General features: G+C 37.7%; 3 protein-coding genes across 4 annotated transcripts; all 3 read right to left on the reverse strand.

Moving 5' to 3' along the window:
* Nucleotides 1-399: 399 nt before the first annotated feature.
* LOC149043131 (uncharacterized) lies at nt 400-1,889 on the reverse strand. Of its 2 annotated transcripts, none has more exons than XM_089211376.1 (2): nt 1,535-1,889; nt 400-1,372 (listed from the first exon to the last, which is right to left on the reverse strand). In XM_089211376.1, exons 1-2 carry the CDS (start codon nt 1,758-1,760, stop codon nt 1,041-1,043), a joined length of 558 nt encoding a protein of 185 aa, XP_089067502.1. In that variant the 5' UTR covers nt 1,761-1,889; the 3' UTR covers nt 400-1,040. The 2 variants fall into 2 exon arrangements, with proteins under 2 accessions (XP_089067502.1, XP_089067501.1); XM_089211375.1 differs by having other exon boundaries at nt 400-1,408.
* A 3,012-nt stretch (nt 1,890-4,901) lies between these two features.
* LOC113670580 (uncharacterized) lies at nt 4,902-9,586 on the reverse strand. The gene is made up of 6 exons (XM_027186745.2): nt 9,127-9,586; nt 8,383-8,427; nt 7,726-7,901; nt 6,705-7,041; nt 5,080-5,124; nt 4,902-4,980 (listed from the first exon to the last, which is right to left on the reverse strand). The coding sequence occupies exons 1-5, from the start codon at nt 9,464-9,466 to the stop codon at nt 5,081-5,083; spliced, it is 942 nt and encodes a 313-aa protein (XP_027042546.2). The 5' UTR covers nt 9,467-9,586; the 3' UTR covers nt 4,902-4,980; nt 5,080.
* Nucleotides 9,587-11,388: 1,802 nt separating this feature from the next.
* Nucleotides 11,389-15,279, reverse strand: LOC113686207 (uncharacterized). The gene is made up of 2 exons (XM_027203801.2): nt 15,055-15,279; nt 11,389-11,926 (listed from the first exon to the last, which is right to left on the reverse strand). Exons 1-2 carry the CDS (start codon nt 15,061-15,063, stop codon nt 11,588-11,590), a joined length of 348 nt encoding a protein of 115 aa, XP_027059602.2. The 5' UTR covers nt 15,064-15,279; the 3' UTR covers nt 11,389-11,587.
* Nucleotides 15,280-19,136: the final 3,857 nt, after the last annotated feature.

Consider the following 19,136-nt stretch of genomic DNA (forward strand, 5'->3'; position numbering starts at 1 on the left):
TCGGTGTGAATTCGTTTCACCTGGTGTTTACAAGGGTATTTTCACAAGAAATTTACTAGATTGACCCGAGCTTTGAAATGCCACATTTCGCTACCCTTAAACAACTGAGATATTTGGGTACTTGTAACACTTGTATTTTGGTGTGAATCCGTTTCACCTGGTGTTTACAAGGGTACTCTGATAAGAAGATTTTAAGTTGATGTTAAGTTAAATGCCTGAGGTTCACTACCCGTAAACAACCGAGATGCTTGGGTGCTTAGAATACCTGTATTTCGGCGTGAATTCGTTTCATTAAGGCAATACTGTAGGGACTAAGTTGATAGCTCGGCCCCGGCTTTAGTAATAGATCTCGAAATAATATGACAAACGCAAAAATTATGGAACGCGTAACGTGAATTTAATATTTTCAGGAGTAAACAGATGTAGTTATACTAATTCTGCAAATTTGTTAAAAGAAGGAAATCATTTAAAAGTTGTGTCTTAAAATTGTGTCCGCTTTTAGTTATAATAAAATAAATGTAAATGTGACTCCGTTTGCGTCGAGCGACACGAGCCACGTTCTCGAAATTTGTTACGTCTGACTCACGCGCTTTCAGAACTGCCCTCGTACACGCGCTGTGGAATAAACAAGCTATTGATCGAAAACTTGTAATAACTCTCAACAAAATGAAATATTGCAATGGAAAATATTCTAACAGCTTAAAGTGATGTTACACCATATAATTTTTGACGACCACTTGCACTCATTATTTTTGTTGTGGCAGCGTGCTGAGAAAACTTGCCCGCAGTATCCTTGTTAAGAATTGTCCGCGCTAATAAGTGACACGAATAAGTCGTTCCATGTGAAATCAACTTTATGCCGAAGTTGTGGTTGAGCATGTAAAGATAACATAACGAAATTTTCAGAGGGGATTCCCAGTTTAGTGGTTCACTAGTGAAATACTTTCCCAACGTAATACCGCAATGACATTTTGCCGTAGCCACTGCTCTCATACATGTCCGGCCACCAGACCACTTCGAACTCTCGTGACGGCCGACTCTCACGACTGACGTGTAACAGGCTTCTGCACGAATGACGATATACGCTTTCTGGTCATTCTGGCACGTTTAATAGCTGCATGAATGGCGTCCTCGGCCGTTTTGATGTCGTCCAACTCATTTTCATCATCATCGTTTATAGCTCTGTTAACGCACCAGGCCTGTGCTTTCTGTATTTCCACTAACGCAGATCGAATTGCTTTCATTTCAAACATCTTGAAAGAAATCCGTCTCGTACTTGTATGGAATATAGGAGCTCTCCAGTGACTGGTGTCTTTGACGGAGTACACTGTTGGCTTGCCCAGATCGGCTAGAAACTGTCTGAAGAACTCAGCTGGAACGATATTCAATTCCTGTTTAGGCCATTTTGCTGTATGTTAAAGAACAAAGTGAAATCAATGGCAACCTCAAGCTCCTCAAAACACAGCACCACTACGTGCGACGCTCACACAAACATGTAAAACATGATATACAGACGCATGATATTCAAAATTACCTCGCGTTCTTGGGTGGTGGGCATCGTTGATCCCTTTCAGCATACTTTCTCTCCATGTTTTATAAGCGTGATACGGTCCGGCCCTCTTGCTTATTCTTTGTGGTTTTGGAAGTGGCGCTTCGATTCCTTCACTCACAAAGCTTATTCTCTCCGGTAAAGTTCTAATTGAATGCGACTTAACTAGGTGCTGTTTTAGAGCGAAGCTTGTGTTGAAACGGTTTCGCATTTATGGCACGAAACCTTGTAGATTTTCGAAGTCATATTGTAACAGAGGGCGCTACAGATGCAAGCTCTATTAGCACCTTTTTAAGTTTCTTTTTGATTAGCTATGGAAACTTGCTTTCCAAAGTTTAACTACGTGTATTAATTAGCTAAATATGTTATAGATTGATCAAGCATATCAGCATGCGAATAACTCCTTCAAACAGCTTTTACGCCTTTCCAAACGTGGCTCAATTTAGTTGAATTATGGATGCGGCTTATCAGCAGAAGTCAAAGAATATAAAGAAACACAAGATAAAGCAATGGAAGGCAAGGAAGAAAGCAAGAGTAGCTGAAGAGAGGCAAAAAGAGAGGCGCGATCGTTTTATCGAGTCGTTACGGCAAACCGGGGATTTAAAGGTAGCATACCATACTTCCAGAACTGAAATACCTGGTCAACATATTGTTTTGATTTAAGTAAAATGTTGTTATGGATAACTGCGAAATCATGGATTGCTAGTAAAACGTTTAGGAAAAAAAACAATCGTTTCTGTCTTTTTAGTTTTTTGTTGATCAATGTAACTATTTAGTTCCTTCGGCTTGTTTCAGACAAGCAGTGTTGTCTGCTTAATTCAAGTTACTGACAACAAAGTACCTATAACAAAGGAATACAAATATCTATCAAAGCTTATTTCATTTTATTGAAAACGCTCACCTTTTAATCGAGCAGTCAAAATATTTCCTTCTAAAATACTTTTTGATAATTGATTTTAAACATTTTCTCAAGAAAACGTTTCTTTTGGGGACGAACGGTCTGATTGGAAACTTGGTGGAGATTTCGGAAATCCTGTAAAAATGCCCTAGTGAAATTTTGCGCATTCTTGAACGGTTCTATGATTAAAAGCACAGTTGATTGACGTCTCCGGAAGAATGAGGCATTCGTACAACTAATTCACACTTCGTTAGTTTATCATTTGGAAGTCGCCTGTGTGAGTCAGAAGTATCTGGTTACTATGCAAATGAGCTTTGTGCGAGATTGAAGCTCGCATTAGCTCATTTGCATAAAAGGATTAAGTGGTTCAAAGCTCGTCATGCCAGGGACCAGTCAAGACCGCAACGCCGAGGAAAACGTCGATTAGAAAACGAACTCATATATTTCTTATGAATTTTGCGAATGTCTGGTTTTGTTTATCATCTCTTAGGGCGACATCAGCATAATACTTTTGGTAATGCTTTTGGTATAAATGTCTGCTTGGGGCAATTGCCTTTGTTTTCAGTGTCACGCGAGTTTGTGTTCAGTGTTTTGCGCGTTTGGAATTTGTTGAAGGATCAATAAACGTATAAAACCCATTTCGAATTGTCGGCTACAGGTTCTATGCTTTAAAAGTACAGGTCCCTGGCGCGTTTTTTAATTTTTTTCCAACACCAAATATGTCAGCCGGCTTCCTTTTGCATGAACATAAAATAAATTCGTTATTTATTTTTTATTTGTATAGCAAAGATGATAACCACCTTGCTGGATTAAGGCAGCAAGTGTTGCAATGCTAATTACTCCGTTGTTAACTTTTAGTTTTAACTAGAAAAAATGCAGAAACCTGCTGACTCAATCAGCAGGGGATGAAGGAACTCTCACAGACAGAGTTATATAATTACTTTAAACTGATTTTGAATTTGTAACTTAGACTTTAATACCAAGAGATAATACCAAGGCCGATTTTTCTCTTGCGTCCGGTGAATTACCGACTGTTTGCCTAAGTTGTCGTCTCTCTGATTTATTGAATTCGTAACTGAACTTAGACTTTAGACTTTAATACCAAGAGATAATACCAAGGTCGATTTTTCTCTTGCGTCCGGTGAGTTACCGACTGTCTTCCTGAGCTGTCGTCTCTCTGATTAATTGAATTCGTAACTGAACTTAGACTTTAGACTTTAATACCAAGAGATAATACCAAGGTCGATTTTTTCTCTTGCGTCCGGTGAATTACCGATTGTTTGCCTGAGCTGTCGTCTCTCTGATTAATTGAATTCGTAACTGAACTTAGACTTTTGACTTTAATACCAAGAGATAATGCCAAGGTCGATTTTTCTCTTGCGTCCGGTGTATTACCGATTGTTTGCCTGAGCTGTCGTCTCTCTGATTAATTGAATTCGTAACTGAACTTAGACTTTTGACTTTAATACCAAGAGATAATGCCAAGGTCGATTTTTCTCTTGCGTCCGGTAAATTACCGACTGTTTACCCGAGCTGTCGTCTCTCTGATTAATTGACTTCAATTAACGTTCAATTCATTTCAGCTGCTGCTGTGCTAGCCTATGCGCGTGTAGCCGTACCCTCCCCCGACGGTGAAACGGAAGCGAGGGAACGACATGAACTCAAATATAGTTACTGTGGAATCAAACGCTGTCTAATCCTTGACGTCCGTAGCAGTTTGCTTGAAGCAAGTCTCCGTGTTTCAGGAAACCGTGACGAATTTCAGTTCCCGTCGCAAGTGGCCTCTACTGAACTATTTTCCCCCGTTATTGCTGCGTTCCCCGCAATTTCCAGTTAGTGCGGAAAACCTATCGTCACAAAATCAAAGGCATTTAAAAAGCGCGACGCGCATGCAAACGGATGAACTCCAATTCCCCAGACGCTCCGAATCTTGTCACGAAGGTTACCAATCATTTATCTCCATAAAGAAATTCAATATTTTTTGGAAGGAAGAGAAGGACCAAAAGGGCATACGCAGCTAATTTACGTTACTGATTCTTGTCGGTCTCGTCTTTAAAAGAAACACGCCTTGTTCACGAAAATATGGCCACAATATCCTCATGTTCTCGTGACGAATCATAGCAAATAATTCACACGGCAAGGTTAATCTTAAAAGTCAAAAATTATATATGCACCGCCAATGGTTACAAAAAAAAGAGGCGTTTGGAGCCTTAATTTTTTTCTCAAGGCATAAAGGGGCTTGGCAACAAGTTGCGGACATGGAAAAACAAAAAATGAAAATAAAAGCTACAGTTTGCCCAAGATAATATAAACTCTTTCTTTGTGCTAAGAGCGAAAGGCGAACAACTGAAAACAGCAGGGACTTGGCGAAAAACAGCAAAACCCTTATGCAATTCTGAATGACTATCGACCTTCGAGCGAGAATTTCTCAAAAAGTGAACAAAACGCGACAAATTAAACTGAAACATTTCGTTTCTTAATTCCTTTTATTGAAGTCATCAATCCTTACTGTTGTGTTTCACTGTCCATCAGTCTGAAAATGAAAAGAAAATTTAATTTCCAGAAGGATTTTTGGTAAAAAAAAAGGGACGAATCAACGTTGACATTTTTATGTTTCGAAGCGCTACTTTACCTCACATCAGGAAAACGGCCAGTACATCAGCAACTCCTACATTGTCTGGTGATATTGAGAAAACATATGTATTAGTTCAGAAACTGGTTTTGGGGTGATAATTTCAAAGTTTTTATTTTTTTAAGTGTTTGTTTTCTCAGAACAGTTTCGGTGTCTTTAGAGACCAACAATTTGAGGAAAACGGGGAGACTCAAAAGGGACAGAGATACAAAGCATTCCTTAACAGTAGGGACCATTTTTGCAAGCGAGGTGGACAGCAACGCCGAGGAAAACCTCGATTAAAAATGAATTTATATTTTTGGCAAGAATTTCGCCAATGGCTGGATTTGTTTACCGTCTCTTACAGCGACACACGCCAACTTCAACACTGAACGTATGTCAAAAAGCGCTGAGTTCCAACTGGAAACTTGAATAATCTACCGTCGAGATTTCTGTCCTTAGACCTTAGACGCATATTTTGGTGATTTCACGTTGCTGTTTTCCAGAGAAATGCGAGGAAATGTACAAAGTTTTAAAAAGAACGAGCTGAACTATTGTTCTACCTAATAAATCTTTTGTTTTTCATACATCCTCGTTGCCGTCGCAGTCGTGGTTTGCTTAAGATCCTTAAAGACAGGCAATAACGAAAATACTTAAGAGGTGAACGAGTGATTGTTACTCTAAGTTATCAGCCATCTTTAACTGTTGCTCAAAAATGTTCTCTTGTCCGGAAACAGATCTGTTTTCTTATGATGATTTCCTACGGTGGGTAAAAACGTCCTCCGTTACTTATTCAGGATCGAAAAGAAATTACACTGCGCAAATTTTGATTGCTAATTATAGCAGTGCGCAGGACGCGTATCAGATATGAAGCTACTGATGGCCTGACTTTGAGGCTCATTGTGAAAGAACATTAGAGCGCGGAATCCTAAGGTCTGGTTTTCGATTTCTCGTAGTGGACTCAAGAAATTTTTTCTTTCGTTCCATACTCGTGACAAGAGGAGAAAAAATTTTCTTGAAAGTATTTCTTCGGTATCGTAATCACCTTGTACGGGTTACTACTATGGATGTTATAGACTCATAAGATATCAACCAATCCATGACCATTAAGGGAACACACATTCCTTTTATCACCTGAGGAGTTAAGCTGAAAATGAATATTGCAAGAATTCTATTTTTCCATTTTTGGTCCCTCGTTTTTAAGCTTCTTCATACGAACACAATCAAGTTGATCAGATCTGTTTTCGCGATCTCATCGTACAAAAATGTTCGGCAATGTTTCTGTGCTTGTAAACGCGCCGTCCATGACGCCTTAAAGTTCTAATATAAAACTTCTGGCCCCACATAGAGGTCAAACGTCTGTGCGAACGTTGTAATGGCGATATGGTGTGCATGCTTTAGGCTGTTGGAGCCAAGTTGTCTTACAGGAGTTATACTAATTCGCACAAGCCATTAAATCACGTTGTTTTCATTAAAACCGTACGACTCTTTTGATAAAGCTCAAAAGAAAAACCTTCATCAACAGGAAACCGGTAATTAGATAACCTTTGTGTTTGAAATGTCTCCAGTTTCTGGGCTCCTCTGAAAAAGTCACATGATAAGACAAGCTAAAAAAATCAATAAATGAATGACTTTGGAGTCCTTACTTTTAACATTCCAATCGGTATAAGTAGATAGCTTGCTGTACAAGACTCTTTTGGTGTGGTCAGCATTGGTTTCCCACGAGCACCACACGCCAGCGGTTACCAGCCATCCAGCATCCACCCCACACCCGCCATAGTTCCGGTTAACGAAAAAGCTCCGACAATTTCCGCCACTGCATCCTCCCTGAATTGAAAAGTAGTTCCTTGGTTCGCTCTTGATATCAGTCCATGAGGAGGAAACAAGTTTATTCACGGAGAACCAATTCAGTTTGTCCGTTCCAACTGCGTCAAAAAGGAGTTCCTTTTGACTGGCTGCACCTGTGTACAGGACCACTTTTGCCTGAATAAATGGATGAATGAAATAGAATGAGGGAAATATACGATTGCATGACGTGAGTGAGCGAATGAATGAAATTGAATGAACAGATGGATGGAAGATATGATTGAATGAACCGGTGAATGAATGACCTTCTTCCAGTTCAGAATTGAAAAAAAAAAAGAACACTTTTAAAACTGCTAGTGAAAAACTTGACTAAAATGCTATCTGAGGGGGGCAAATCGAATTCATCATTCCACAGGTGGAACGAAGTTTAAGTTTCAAAAAATACATAATGATAATTCTCAAAAAAATCATTTAGGGGTTAAGAGTACTTGATTAATTGAAATGTCAAAATAAATAAAAGTTTTAGCGAAAATTGGGGCTAAACAGGTTCGTGATAAAATTTTGGAGGTATGAATAGCATTGCGCCTTCGAGTGTCGTGGATGTTAATTTTGAAGTTTTATAGAAATGCACCAAAGCCTCCAATTGTATGCTCAGATATTTTTACGCAGACATCTTCTATTCCGAAAGGCGAGCTCTTTTCCAAGTGAATGTCAAAATAAAGCTTTCATTGATGCGTAAAGGATTATTGGGCGAGGTCAGGGGGATGTTTGGGTACTGCAGATTGGTTCAATGGTTTTGAATCCTATTTAAGCCTGTTACAAAGTTTAAGCCTGAAGTAAAAAAATTTTGACTTTCATAACCTGAGATGGATTGAAGCTACTCCAGTATAACACCACCCTATTCTTGTAGTGATCTTTGAACTGGTTTGTGACATCAAGGGCAGCATCAACTGACTCGGAAGAGGTCTGGGCCGAGTTATACGTGTCCCAGATCTTCTTATCAACACCACTCACTGCCTTGAATACCAAGGTCCAACCTAGTAATGAATAACATCAAATATATGGCCGGTTGCCCGAAGTTTGGAATACTGAATCTGAACCTTGAGCCTCCAGAAATCATATGATTTTTATCTCCGTCTATAAAAGTATCATGATCTAAGGAACAGACTAAAGCGGAAGTCCGTTGGGCAAGCCAGACTTTCCAGAGTTCCTAATTAAAAATTAAAAAAAATAAAAATAAAAACAAATATTGATATTAGCGGCACGCTAATATGAATATTTGTTTTGTTTTGGTTTTTTTTTTTTGAAAGAGCTGCATGACGCGAAAAATAATTTTTTCGCCAATTCAGTTCTATGCGATAAACAAAGTAATAGCTGTTTGTGAACGCTACGTTGAGAAATTTTTAACAAAACCCACTGATATTTGACAAAACCCTAAGATTCTACGATTGTTTTCTTCAGTTTTCATCACCGATTATTTTACATAGAACTTATTCGGTGCCACAAGAATACGCTTACCTCCTGCGTCCATGTCGCAATAAACTGGAAAAGCGCCCGAAACGCCTATTGGAAAAAAATTATGCCAAGGATGTGAAAAATAGGTCGCTAGAGAATACGTTAGAGCTCATGCATTCATTACAACAGATAAAAAAATGTTTGATTACTCTCTAACAATGTAGCTAAGTTGATTCAGTCGCTGATAATGAATGATAATTATGCTTTTGGAGTGTTACGTATCTTAGGTATCTCGCTAAAAATGTGTCAAGCAGTAAACTTTTTGCAAGACTTATGAACTTAAAATACTTAATCATGAAAAGAGTGCAGTCTCGAAAACTTAAATAACATAAAAAACAACCTCAGAGTAAAACTTGAATAATTGCTGAGTCAATCTCGCCAAGATGTATAGTACACAGCAATAAAGAGTGAGCTAGCAACTGCTCCGATACTAAACGATACTAAACGCATGGCCTTTACAAATCTGAAAAGCCAATTTTGGATTTGTGCTTATACAATAAAGGATACCGAAATGAGAGAGTCAGTAAGACAGGTACTATTTATTCAAATACCCATGAAACTCTCAAATGAAGGCTCGAGAGTTAGCCTTACGCGGTATGAGGCATGAACCTAGGAACAAATCACACTGATCAGTGTATTATTTTATTTTAAGATTCCCTAGATTTCAATGCCCTTAACCTTTAAAAGATATAGTTGGGACCTGTACTCGAGGCTGAAAGGACAATAAATCTGAAATCTTGACTATACCTTGCAGTTTGATCCAGAAGACTCCATTGCTAAGCTGTTTTCCAACAGCTTTATCCTTGATATCTTTACAGGATGAACCAGGATTCTTCTCGGTGCCGTATTCGATGTCCTCTACAAACTGAAAGGTCTTCCACTCGTTTCCCAAGCAAACTTGTACCTTGCCGTTTAAGAATTTCAGTGCTCCGGCATGACCTGCGCTGTTGCAAGCACACGATTGATCACCCAACTTAAAGATGGTCGGAACGGGGTCATCGCAGTTTAACGTCTCCTCAACGCAATTTTGCCCTCTTACTTGCGCCACCAAAAAGGCTACGCACAGAATTTGGGAAAAACGTTTCATTGCGGTTCAGCACAAGGATGACTCACAGGATTCACTTCAGCACAATGATCTAGCAGGGAAAAACGTACAATTATATTTTAGACCGAATGTAGTATTCATGACGTACACAGCTGTGTTTAAACAGCTTTAGTCCAAGTTAGAATTAGACTCGAGGCTGAAATCACACAGCTTTAGTCCAAATAAAAATCGGACTCGAGGCTGAAAACATACGTGTTGAGTTTCTCAACCAGAAAAGGCTTTTACAAGCTTAGGATGGTATATGAGATGATTTGTCATGTCATAGTTTAAAACAATAGAGACACAATTTTTTGTATCATTCATAACATGAAAATGGGCGCCCTCACTTACGATAATCTGAGAGGATTTGTCATGCCATTGCAACAATGAAAATTAATGTTTTCTTTCCAAATAACGCTGCAAAAAAAAAAATGATAATGATTCATTAATCATGCTTAGCACAGACAGACTTGTTTGATCAGGAAACATTGCAACGGTTTCATCAAAAGTGTAAAAGTTTTCTCGAAATGTGCTTCAATCATCTTTTATTTGTCATGATCAAGCTAAGTAAAATACATGAATATACGGCAAGTGGCCAAAATTTTCCATGTCATTCATTATTCATAAACTGATTACATGTTTGCTTTTCATTCCTGACTAGTCGATGTCTCATTTGTAGCCTGACTATGGATCTTTTTGAGTTTGAAAGAAAGAGAGAGAGAGTGAGTTTCCAGCCGATAAACTGAAAAACTCAATAGCATATTAGGAAATTGTTTTTTCAACTTATTCTATCAGGAATTTTTATGGCCCAGCAACCATAAATCACCATATTAACCCAGAAGTGAAAGAACTCGAAAATTCGACGTGTTTAAAGGGCTTAACCCCTTTTCAGTAAATTCCTTGGCGTCTTCATTACTCACTACTTTACGATCTCTCAATTATCTTATAAGATATGTTCGCATAAAAAAGAATTTGTATTTATTAGAGGTAGAAACTATTTAACATTGTAAGAACTCGGAGAAACGTTAGGTCTATCATTATCGAGAAGAGATTGGCTCAGGTGCCCTAAGGCTTTCATTTCTTTTTAAATGTCTCTACTTTCATCGACAATCATTCTTGCAAGACGTGATGCTTAGCATGAAACACAGATTTCGACTAACATGAAAGAGCATCTTTATACCAAGTTTAAATAAAAAAATTAAGATTTAAAGTCTCAGTTATCTACTCGATTTCTTCCAGGCAACAAAAGCATGAAGTGCATGCTTTTCTTAGGGTGATTAGTTCAGGACTGCGTCATATCTCGTAATGATCACCTCTCGCGAGGTGATTGTAGCAGGGGCGCTAAATTTCAATACGTTGCTTGCGAGGAAGTGCAAAACGTGCTAGAAGAAAATTCAAATGCTTCTGAGTTTGGAGAAACACTTTTCAAAGTAAGACGCGAAGTTTTTGCTGATTGAATCAAGTAAACTTGTTTAACTGCCTGTTTATCGTGATATGGGTAATCAACAAAATATGCGCGATGCTTTCTTTATCTATAGAATTTACAACAGAATTCGGAAGCACCTGAGCAATTAAACTAAAACTAGTTGCCTCAGGCTCAATGAACAGTGATTAATAATCTCCTCGACTTTTTCTCGGGGATTATTCAACAATTTAACAGTTTTACGTAATGGCAGTAATGTCGCAATCTGATTGACTGCGCCTCGTAAGTCCACAACATTTTGACCAGTGTGATGACGAATATCGCGGTCAATAAGAGTATAGACCATACTTGACCACTGTCCATTTGTTTTTTTGCCTTTTTTTTCTTTTTTTAATCGCAATATTGACTTAAGATAAAACGATTCTTTCAGTGCGTGACCATTGCGTTAACGTTGAATGAGTTTGGAGAATTGGCTTCTCCTTCATTTTACAAATATCGACCATTTTTTTTTTCAATCTCAAACTTTATTAGTTTCTACTAATGTAATATAATTACTCTCAGCCTGTTTATCTCATTTTTAGAAATTTCTACCATGCAAAGAAAAATACGATTGAAATTCGTAAATGGAATTATCAATTTACTACCTAGGGTTAACATAAACATTTAAGCCTCCCTCACTCCCTCAAAGCTAATCCTGATATTTATGCTGTTCGTTTCCTGCGGTAGAATAGGAGGTTCCACATTCTCTTCTGCTTTTCACTGGCAGCCTTTTTCAAACTAAACTCCGACAGTTTTTCGTCTTTTTTAGAATAGACCCCAGTCCCTAAATTTGCCGCTAGTTCTCTCTTCTTTCGACATCCTGCATCGCAGTTTCTCCAACTGTTTGAGCAACTGAAACAATCCGCTTGCACTTTGCAGATTCCCACACATTGCCTGTAAGTACTGTAACAATTATTAGCACAGGCCGCGTAGTCGGCTCCAGACCTCAGGATTGCGAAACTCAGGATAAGGACCATGAGTAGTATTGAAACGGAATGCATCTGAAATGTAAAAAGTTTAAGATTAAAAAACGCAAAAAACAAACAAACAAACAAAAAGAAGAGGATGAACCGAGAATATTTTTGATTTAATGTAACCAATCTGTGCACACATGTTATTGGAGCTATTCAGTTTCAATTGAGAGTCTAAGGTAATCCGAGACCGCTTTGGTTTTACTTACTTTGCTCTGTGATTGGTCAGAAGATTTGCACCATCTTCTTAACCACTCAGATGCAAGACTAAAAACAATCGCGAAGTGGTCGCCCGCGTTTTCCCGCGCTTCAACTATTCGATTGTTTTTTTACTTTGAGTTCTCATTGGCTAATGATAGTGTAAACTTTTATTCTGATTGGTCCCTGGGATTACTCTACGCTCCAAGCAATGTTGAAAACAACTTCAGATTTTCTAAATGTTCCAAGATTATTGCCAAGCTTGTAGAGAGATGGTACGGTTAGCTTCAAAGTTTTAAATGTGTTCAGTATCAATTCAGGTTTTTCTTAGGTATCGTAATAAATTTGTCAAGGATTGTGGCAAAAATCAAGAGGCCCCATCGTTCCAAACAAGAAATGACCACGAGACACCACACGCTTGTATAATTTGTGACAGAAAAGTTTGCTCGTGTTAGCTTTCTATCCAGCCATCTTATTAACGCTGGATAAATACTCAAAATATTTTTATGTACACAGCTACTTGAAAGATATAATTTTGTTCTTTTAATCTCGCAAAAAGTAATGAAAACATAAACTGGTGAATTTTCTGCGAATCGATGAAGAAATGTAGTCCAACTTGTGTTTTCACATAGACTTCGTTTTGCTACCCCGACAGAAAGTTTAGCTATGCGTTTGTTTCTTTGAAAAAAGTTCTTTCATTTCCTGACATATCTCTACGACTACTGTCTACTCAATGCTCTTAGCCTACGGAAAAAGCGTCATTTATCTGGCGTTTTCCAGCGGAGACACATATTTACAACATTTGGATTAACCGTGCAATACAGCAGATTTTCCGAATTAATAACCAACTAAGAAAGGTTATGTTACGGATTGCGTGATCAACGCAATTTTGTGGCCGGGCGCGAAGAGAACGCGGATGAGGGTAACGCGATCATTTTCCTAAATTTGACACAGCGACTGTCCTTTTTCGTTTTATCTTTTTATATGCAAGGAGTCCCGCCAAAGAAAATAATTGCAGTCAAGAGCGAACACCAATTGAAAAGAACACTTTTCAAATAAAATATTTAGTGTTCAAGAAAATTAACCTAACTCTCGCGGATAAGGACGCCCCGTTTTCCGATAGTTGTTGAAGCTGTGAGACTGTGCAAGAGGAAATCGCTTAACTTCCTTAGACACGAGTCAATACCTGCCACTGTTATGTTAAAATTGTTTCAGCAGAATAGTTCGTTTCCTGACGTCTCGACTAAAGGCGTTTTGCTAAGATTAAAATCAACGGAAAAGCATTTTTTTTTTAATTGGAAACACCTTTTTGTTTGAGTCACGTTCCCGTCTATACACGTGGTGTGAGTAAATAAGCCAATAACACAATCAGGTTCATATTCAATCAATAGATCGGTTTATTTTCTTCACCCGTTTGTTTGATAGACCGTATCGGTAAATGGACGGAGAAAACGGAAGACTTTCATTCATGAATTTAAGCAAGAGCCTAGTTCATAAAAATACATAAAGCTGTCTATGTTACAGACGCAGTTCTCCAATTTCATTTTTACGACGAATATACAGGAAAGCTTATGCTATATTTCCATATTTAATATACCGGCTTATCCTGTTCAAAATGAAAACAAAGAAATTAAAAATTGGAAAGTCAATTATCTCACGTCTTGCTCCTGTCTAAGTGTCAACATTTTCATCTTCTTTTGATGGGTTAAGGAGCTTTTCTGACAATCAAGGCGAGACAAGTCAAACCTGACAGCGTTCGACGGATTTCGCTGTTTGAGGGGCTTCCGTTTGAGACTGTCTGGCTCAAAATTGCGATCATAATCGTGGATCATCACTTTTTTTAATGACAATTAATTACATCTGGTTTTATTGGCACGATAATTTTTAGTCTAAGATCTTGACAAGAAGGAATCAGTTCTAAACTAAGGTTTCAATCACGGCCTTTTAAAATTCAATTTTCAATTTTCCAAAGTGAAACTGACTACTATGCAGTGAAATAGTTTGGTGTACAAGTATGCATTGAAGAAAAGAAATTGCCTCGATGAGCTCTATCTTATAAACTTTTACTCATAATTTGATTAGTAAGGGTTGAAAAGAAAATTTTTAATTTTTAACGTTATTTAATTTAAAAGTATGAAACTCGCTGGCCCAAATGCGTTTCTAGGCGTGTGAAGTCGTTTTAATTTGAATTTTTTTCCGAATGATAAAACATAAATTACCGCCATTTTCGGGCCTAAGATACCAGCCATAGAATTTTTCATAAGTTGCGACTACTGTTTTTAATGAAACTGTCTTTTTAACCTCTAAGTCTCCATTAAAACTGAATAAATTGTTGATGTGTTTATAATGCCTTATGAGTTCGACACAGTATATCATCCTCGTTTTATATCTAACATAAACAACATGATAAAATTATCAGAAAATGGCTTCAATTTTAATTCCCCAGTCATTGTTCAGTGCAAATTAACTTGTTCTCATAGAAGACTAAATTTTCCAACTCTTAATCACCGCATAGCATTTGTTTTCATGATGTTCTATAACCTACAGACAATTTATCTCAAAAATACAGAACACCAGGACAACTAGGAAATCTAGTTTTTGTTATGCTTTCATTTCACTTAAACTTATCCCAAGGAATCAAGTTTTTAAACATGAGAAGAAGAAATATCAGACTTAAAGAGTCTGAAAGGAACGAGCAATTTCAGCGTGAGTCTTGAAACTAGCGTATCTAAGTGAACTTTTGATTCTTAAAGCTTCCACAGCATTTTTCCGTGAGCCCTAATTGGCCTTACTTATTTGTCCGTAAAATGAGATTTCAGCATTTCCATAATCGTGGCCCGTACACTTCCTTACCCAGAATTTGGCGTAAAAAAGGTGAAAGAACCTTGAATATAATCCGCGACGTCGCGTGAAAAAGCTTTATGTTTTGAGCGAGAGGTGTTCTCGCAGAACAAACTTACCCTGGTCATCGAATAGATGGTCAGTGACTCCAGGTTTCAGTTGCCCTAAGGAACTGTAGAAACTGTTCAGCTGTCTCTCTTAGTGATTCTTTTATAGAGAAGCTTTGGTACATTTATCGCTTTTATTGTTGTCAGTTCATCCACCATTTACGCCGAAGAAAACACAAAGGCAGAGTAATTAATTACCGGTCTGTTGGATTGTGGCATGCATGTAATTAGCTTTTTTGTTGTTCATTTCATTTTCCCTGTGCGCTATTTGTTAAAATTGATTTGAAAGGTATTGTGCGCGATAATGGCGAGAATTTTTCATTTCATTAAAAAATCCGGCTAAAGCAATCTGTCATCTCACCTGTTTCGTCTTATCTTCTCATCTCTAACTCTATTTATGACATTTTGAATACATTCTGTTAAAATCATGAAACACTACAAAGTGTTACGGCCTCCCACATCGGGAGAACCCGTAAAGAATACATTTACTATTGAGTATTATCGAGCAATTTAACCATTGATTTCTTCATTCATGGTGAGTAATTTAGATGCCCTTAATTGCAGTAATAGTACGCGGGTTATAAACTCAAATGTAATTGGCTCCATTGATTATTACTCTAGCGTGGTTACAAAGAGAAACATCTTCATTTCAAGCCTACTAACACGAAAGGGATCGTTGATAATAGTCTCAACATTGTTTTTTACATGGTAATGTATTTTTCAACTCAAGATCTTCAATTTACAATGTTAAACTGAGAAAGGCTTGACTGATTGACGGGTGTGAAAATAAAGAAACCTTTATTGCTTGATCTCAATTCGTCACTTTCCACCTGCGTTTCATTTGGACATCCAAAGACACTGTTCTATACGCACCATTCGGTACGTCTGCAAGAATATGTCGTAGGTTTCGTCATATTTCTTCAGCAATACCCTTCCGTTTTTTAACAGTGAAACTTGATGAAGGAACAAAGTTCTTAATTCCCAGTTTGATCGTGTTGTTTTAACAGCACTCCGAGGTGGGAGCGGAGATTTCGTCGGAAATTTCGCCGGAGATTGTGACGGAGGTTGCAGATCTGTTATCTTTATTGTTGAGAGCGATATGATTCGACGCATATTAGGCAAATCGCGTGAATCAATTTTAACTTCAAACCAGGAGGTGATTTGAATATATATTTAGATACCAAAGTTCGTTTCAACCAAGGCTTCAACTCAATTCTTGATCCAGTTCCGTGGGCCGCCTACGGACCTTAGTTGTTTTGTTTGTTTTTTTAACCTTATGGTAGTTTTTGTTAACTGATGTCCGCTGTGCCCGCGCACGGAAAGTAGTAACAGTGAGTTGGTTTTCGCTTAAAGCGTACGCGTACCTCACGGGTATACGCGTGAAAGATAAACAAATATAACCAATCTATAATATTATTCGCGATGGACGTTGGAAGTGTTAAATTTTTTTTAAGAAACAAACTCTGCATATGATGTCCCTGAGCTCTTAGAATACACTCTGGACAGGCCGTGATGAATTTAACCGACTCCATGAGCGAAAAATTGATGCTTGCTTTAGCGGAAGAAATTAAATATATAATTTGATCCAACAATTTCCGCTAAAACCAGCGACTTATACATTATCCATATCTGATGTATGCTCGTGAAATTAGTAAAATAAACGCCCGCTTACGTGAATAAAATTGCAGTTACTCCGTTGGTGAACGTTAGAAATTAGTTCGGAAGTCGTCAGTAAGTCACAAAAACGACATGTTTGAAGAAAACAGTTTGGCATGGTACAAATCATCTTTCAGCTATTTGAATTTGAACAATTTCAGAGTTCTTTCTTTAGGCAAGTTTATTCTAATCATAACCATAAACTATAAAGTAAAAATATTTCGAAAAAGCAGCGAAGTAAATCCATACAAGAGAATCACTGATCTGCTATTAATGCAAAAATAGGGAAGAAACTTTCAAATGGTTGCTCGCCACGAAACGTTTTCAAACATTTGTCGTCACCGGGGTCGATTTTGGTCTCGAAGGAACGAAAAATAAGAAGTAAAGAATGCATGCCCTTCCATTTCCCTCTAAGGAAAGATGATTTATTGTAATCTTTCTGTGAAAGACGGTTTGAAGATCATTCCTCTGAAAAAGAAACTTCGCCGGTTTTTTTTTTTTTTTTCATTTTAAAAAATTGCAAGAACTAAGAATTATGAAATGAAAACGTGAGTACTCAAGTTTAGAAGCTCTTATATTCTTCAATTACTTTGAAGATATGAAAATCATACATGTGAACTACGGTTTTAAAGAAATGAATATCCAGGCGATCTTCGCAGTAATGGACGCTACTTAAGCAGTAGTGAAAATAAGGCCTGAAAAAAATTCAGGCTTGTGCGGGATTTTAACCCACGACCTCTGCGATACCGGTGCAGTGTTCTACCAACTGAACTAACATGCCAACTGGGAGCTGGTCATTGTGTTGGTAGGATATAAACCCGTGAAGTGATGAACGCTACTCAATAAAGTAAGACCCGAAAAAAACTGCAATCGAGGAATTCTTTATATTATAATTCCTTGACACTCATTTCGCAAGAAAATAAATAATGCGTCATCAAAATAGGAGAAAAGATAAATAATAATGGCGGGTTTGGCGCCACACTGCTACACAAGTAACTGACGATTTGTCCAACTTTGAGATCCAGCGAGAAATAAAACGAGGCCATTTTATCAATGCACGTGCTGATCACTGCTATCATTATTATATACACATTGAAAGGAATCGAACAAAATCATTTTAAATTGATTCGAGGTCAATCTCTACAATCTTTATGCTCGGCGTGGCCTTAGGTAACAGGTAAACAGATTACCAACACTGCTAAGTGCAAGGGATTGAGAGAAGAGATTGGAAAATCATTTTTCATCAATTAAACAAACATGCTTTTTTTTTTATTTAAAACGGACACCACTCAAACTTTAAAACTGCCTAAGTAACAGTCACTGTTAGAATAAGGTGCCTTTAAAGAGAAAAGGTTATGTAACGCGGATATGCGTCCTTGCGGTCTGCGGGACGCGTTTTACATAAGAACCTTGCATTGGCCCTGCTCACCTGCGGCTCAGGGGTAGAGCATCGAAGCGCGGAATCCGAAGGTCTGTGGTTTAGTTTCTAGTGAAGACTCAGAAATTCTCTGTCTCACACTTGTGACAAGACGAAAAACATCTTGTATTTAGTCAAGTTTGTGATGGATTGCGTTGGAAGAAATGTACTGTGAGTAATGTATTGCAAGATAGTCCATATATTGTAAATAGTGTAATGGTGTTGAAAACAAAATTTAGTGGCTCAATTGAATAATGCAAGATTGCTTCGGTGTTACTTAACTTTGCTCCATGATTGGTCCAGAAATCTCGCACCATGCTCCCAACCAATCAGACGCTAAACTAAAAAAATTGCGGCTTGGTCATTAGCATTTTTCGACGCTTCACGCATTTTGGTTTCTTTTTTTTTTTAATTTGAGCTCTCATTGGCTGATGGCAATGTAAAACTTTTTTTTCCGATTGGTAGCTGGAATAAGTTTGGTTTTGGTTTCTTAACACTTAATTGAAACTGCTCTAAAGCAAGTGAACAAATTAATGTGTTCAATTAGAGAGCAGATGCAACACATTAAGACATCAATTACCGAGTTCCAAAAACCCGTGTTTTCAAAATAGGACCACTCGCAAAACTTTATTTAAGAAAGTAAGTGTTATTTACATAAGAATGAAAAAAACGCTTTGTATTTGCACTTGAAATAGATTGATTTTGGGAATATCGGAAATGGCCTTTATCATTGATAGCGCTTCCTTTTTTTTATACAGTAATTGCAAGATTTTTCAATTTCCAAGGCTACGCAGATGATGACCGCTTCGCAAATGAGAAAACAGAAAGCTATATTCTCCGAAGGTCAGGCGTCCTAATAAGCTATCAAATTGGAACTTGGTGAAGTGAATCAATTACAAAGTTAAGAAAAATATTCTGGGAACGAAACTGATTTGAACATCAATCAAAAATCTCTCAGGTATTTTAAGTACCTGTGATGACTTTGATTCAGCGGTTTCTGGTTATAAAGACATGTAGGACT

This window comes from Pocillopora damicornis, chromosome 7 (assembly GCF_964200805.1).
Source record: "Pocillopora damicornis chromosome 7, jaPocDami1.2, whole genome shotgun sequence".
Lineage (NCBI taxonomy): Eukaryota > Metazoa > Cnidaria > Anthozoa > Scleractinia > Pocilloporidae > Pocillopora > Pocillopora damicornis.

Excerpts from the sequence above, each read along its gene's own strand:
- LOC149043131 (XM_089211375.1), bottom strand. The coding sequence starts at position 1,760 with ATGCGAAACCGTTTCAACACAAGCTTCGCTCTAAAACAGCACCTAGTT. Across the intron at positions 1,409-1,534 it reads CCACCACCCAAGAACGCGAG|CAAAATGGCCTAAACAGGAA; the intron begins GTAATTTTGAAT and ends TTTAACATACAG.
- LOC113670580 (XM_027186745.2), bottom strand. The coding sequence starts at position 9,466 with ATGAAACGTTTTTCCCAAATTCTGTGCGTAGCCTTTTTGGTGGCGCAA. Across the intron at positions 8,428-9,126 it reads CTTCTGGATCAAACTGCAAG|GCGTTTCGGGCGCTTTTCCA; the intron begins GTATAGTCAAGA and ends TTTTTCCAATAG. Across the intron at positions 5,125-6,704 it reads TACCGATTGGAATGTTAAAA|ACAATGTAGGAGTTGCTGAT; the intron begins GTAAGGACTCCA and ends CAATATCACCAG.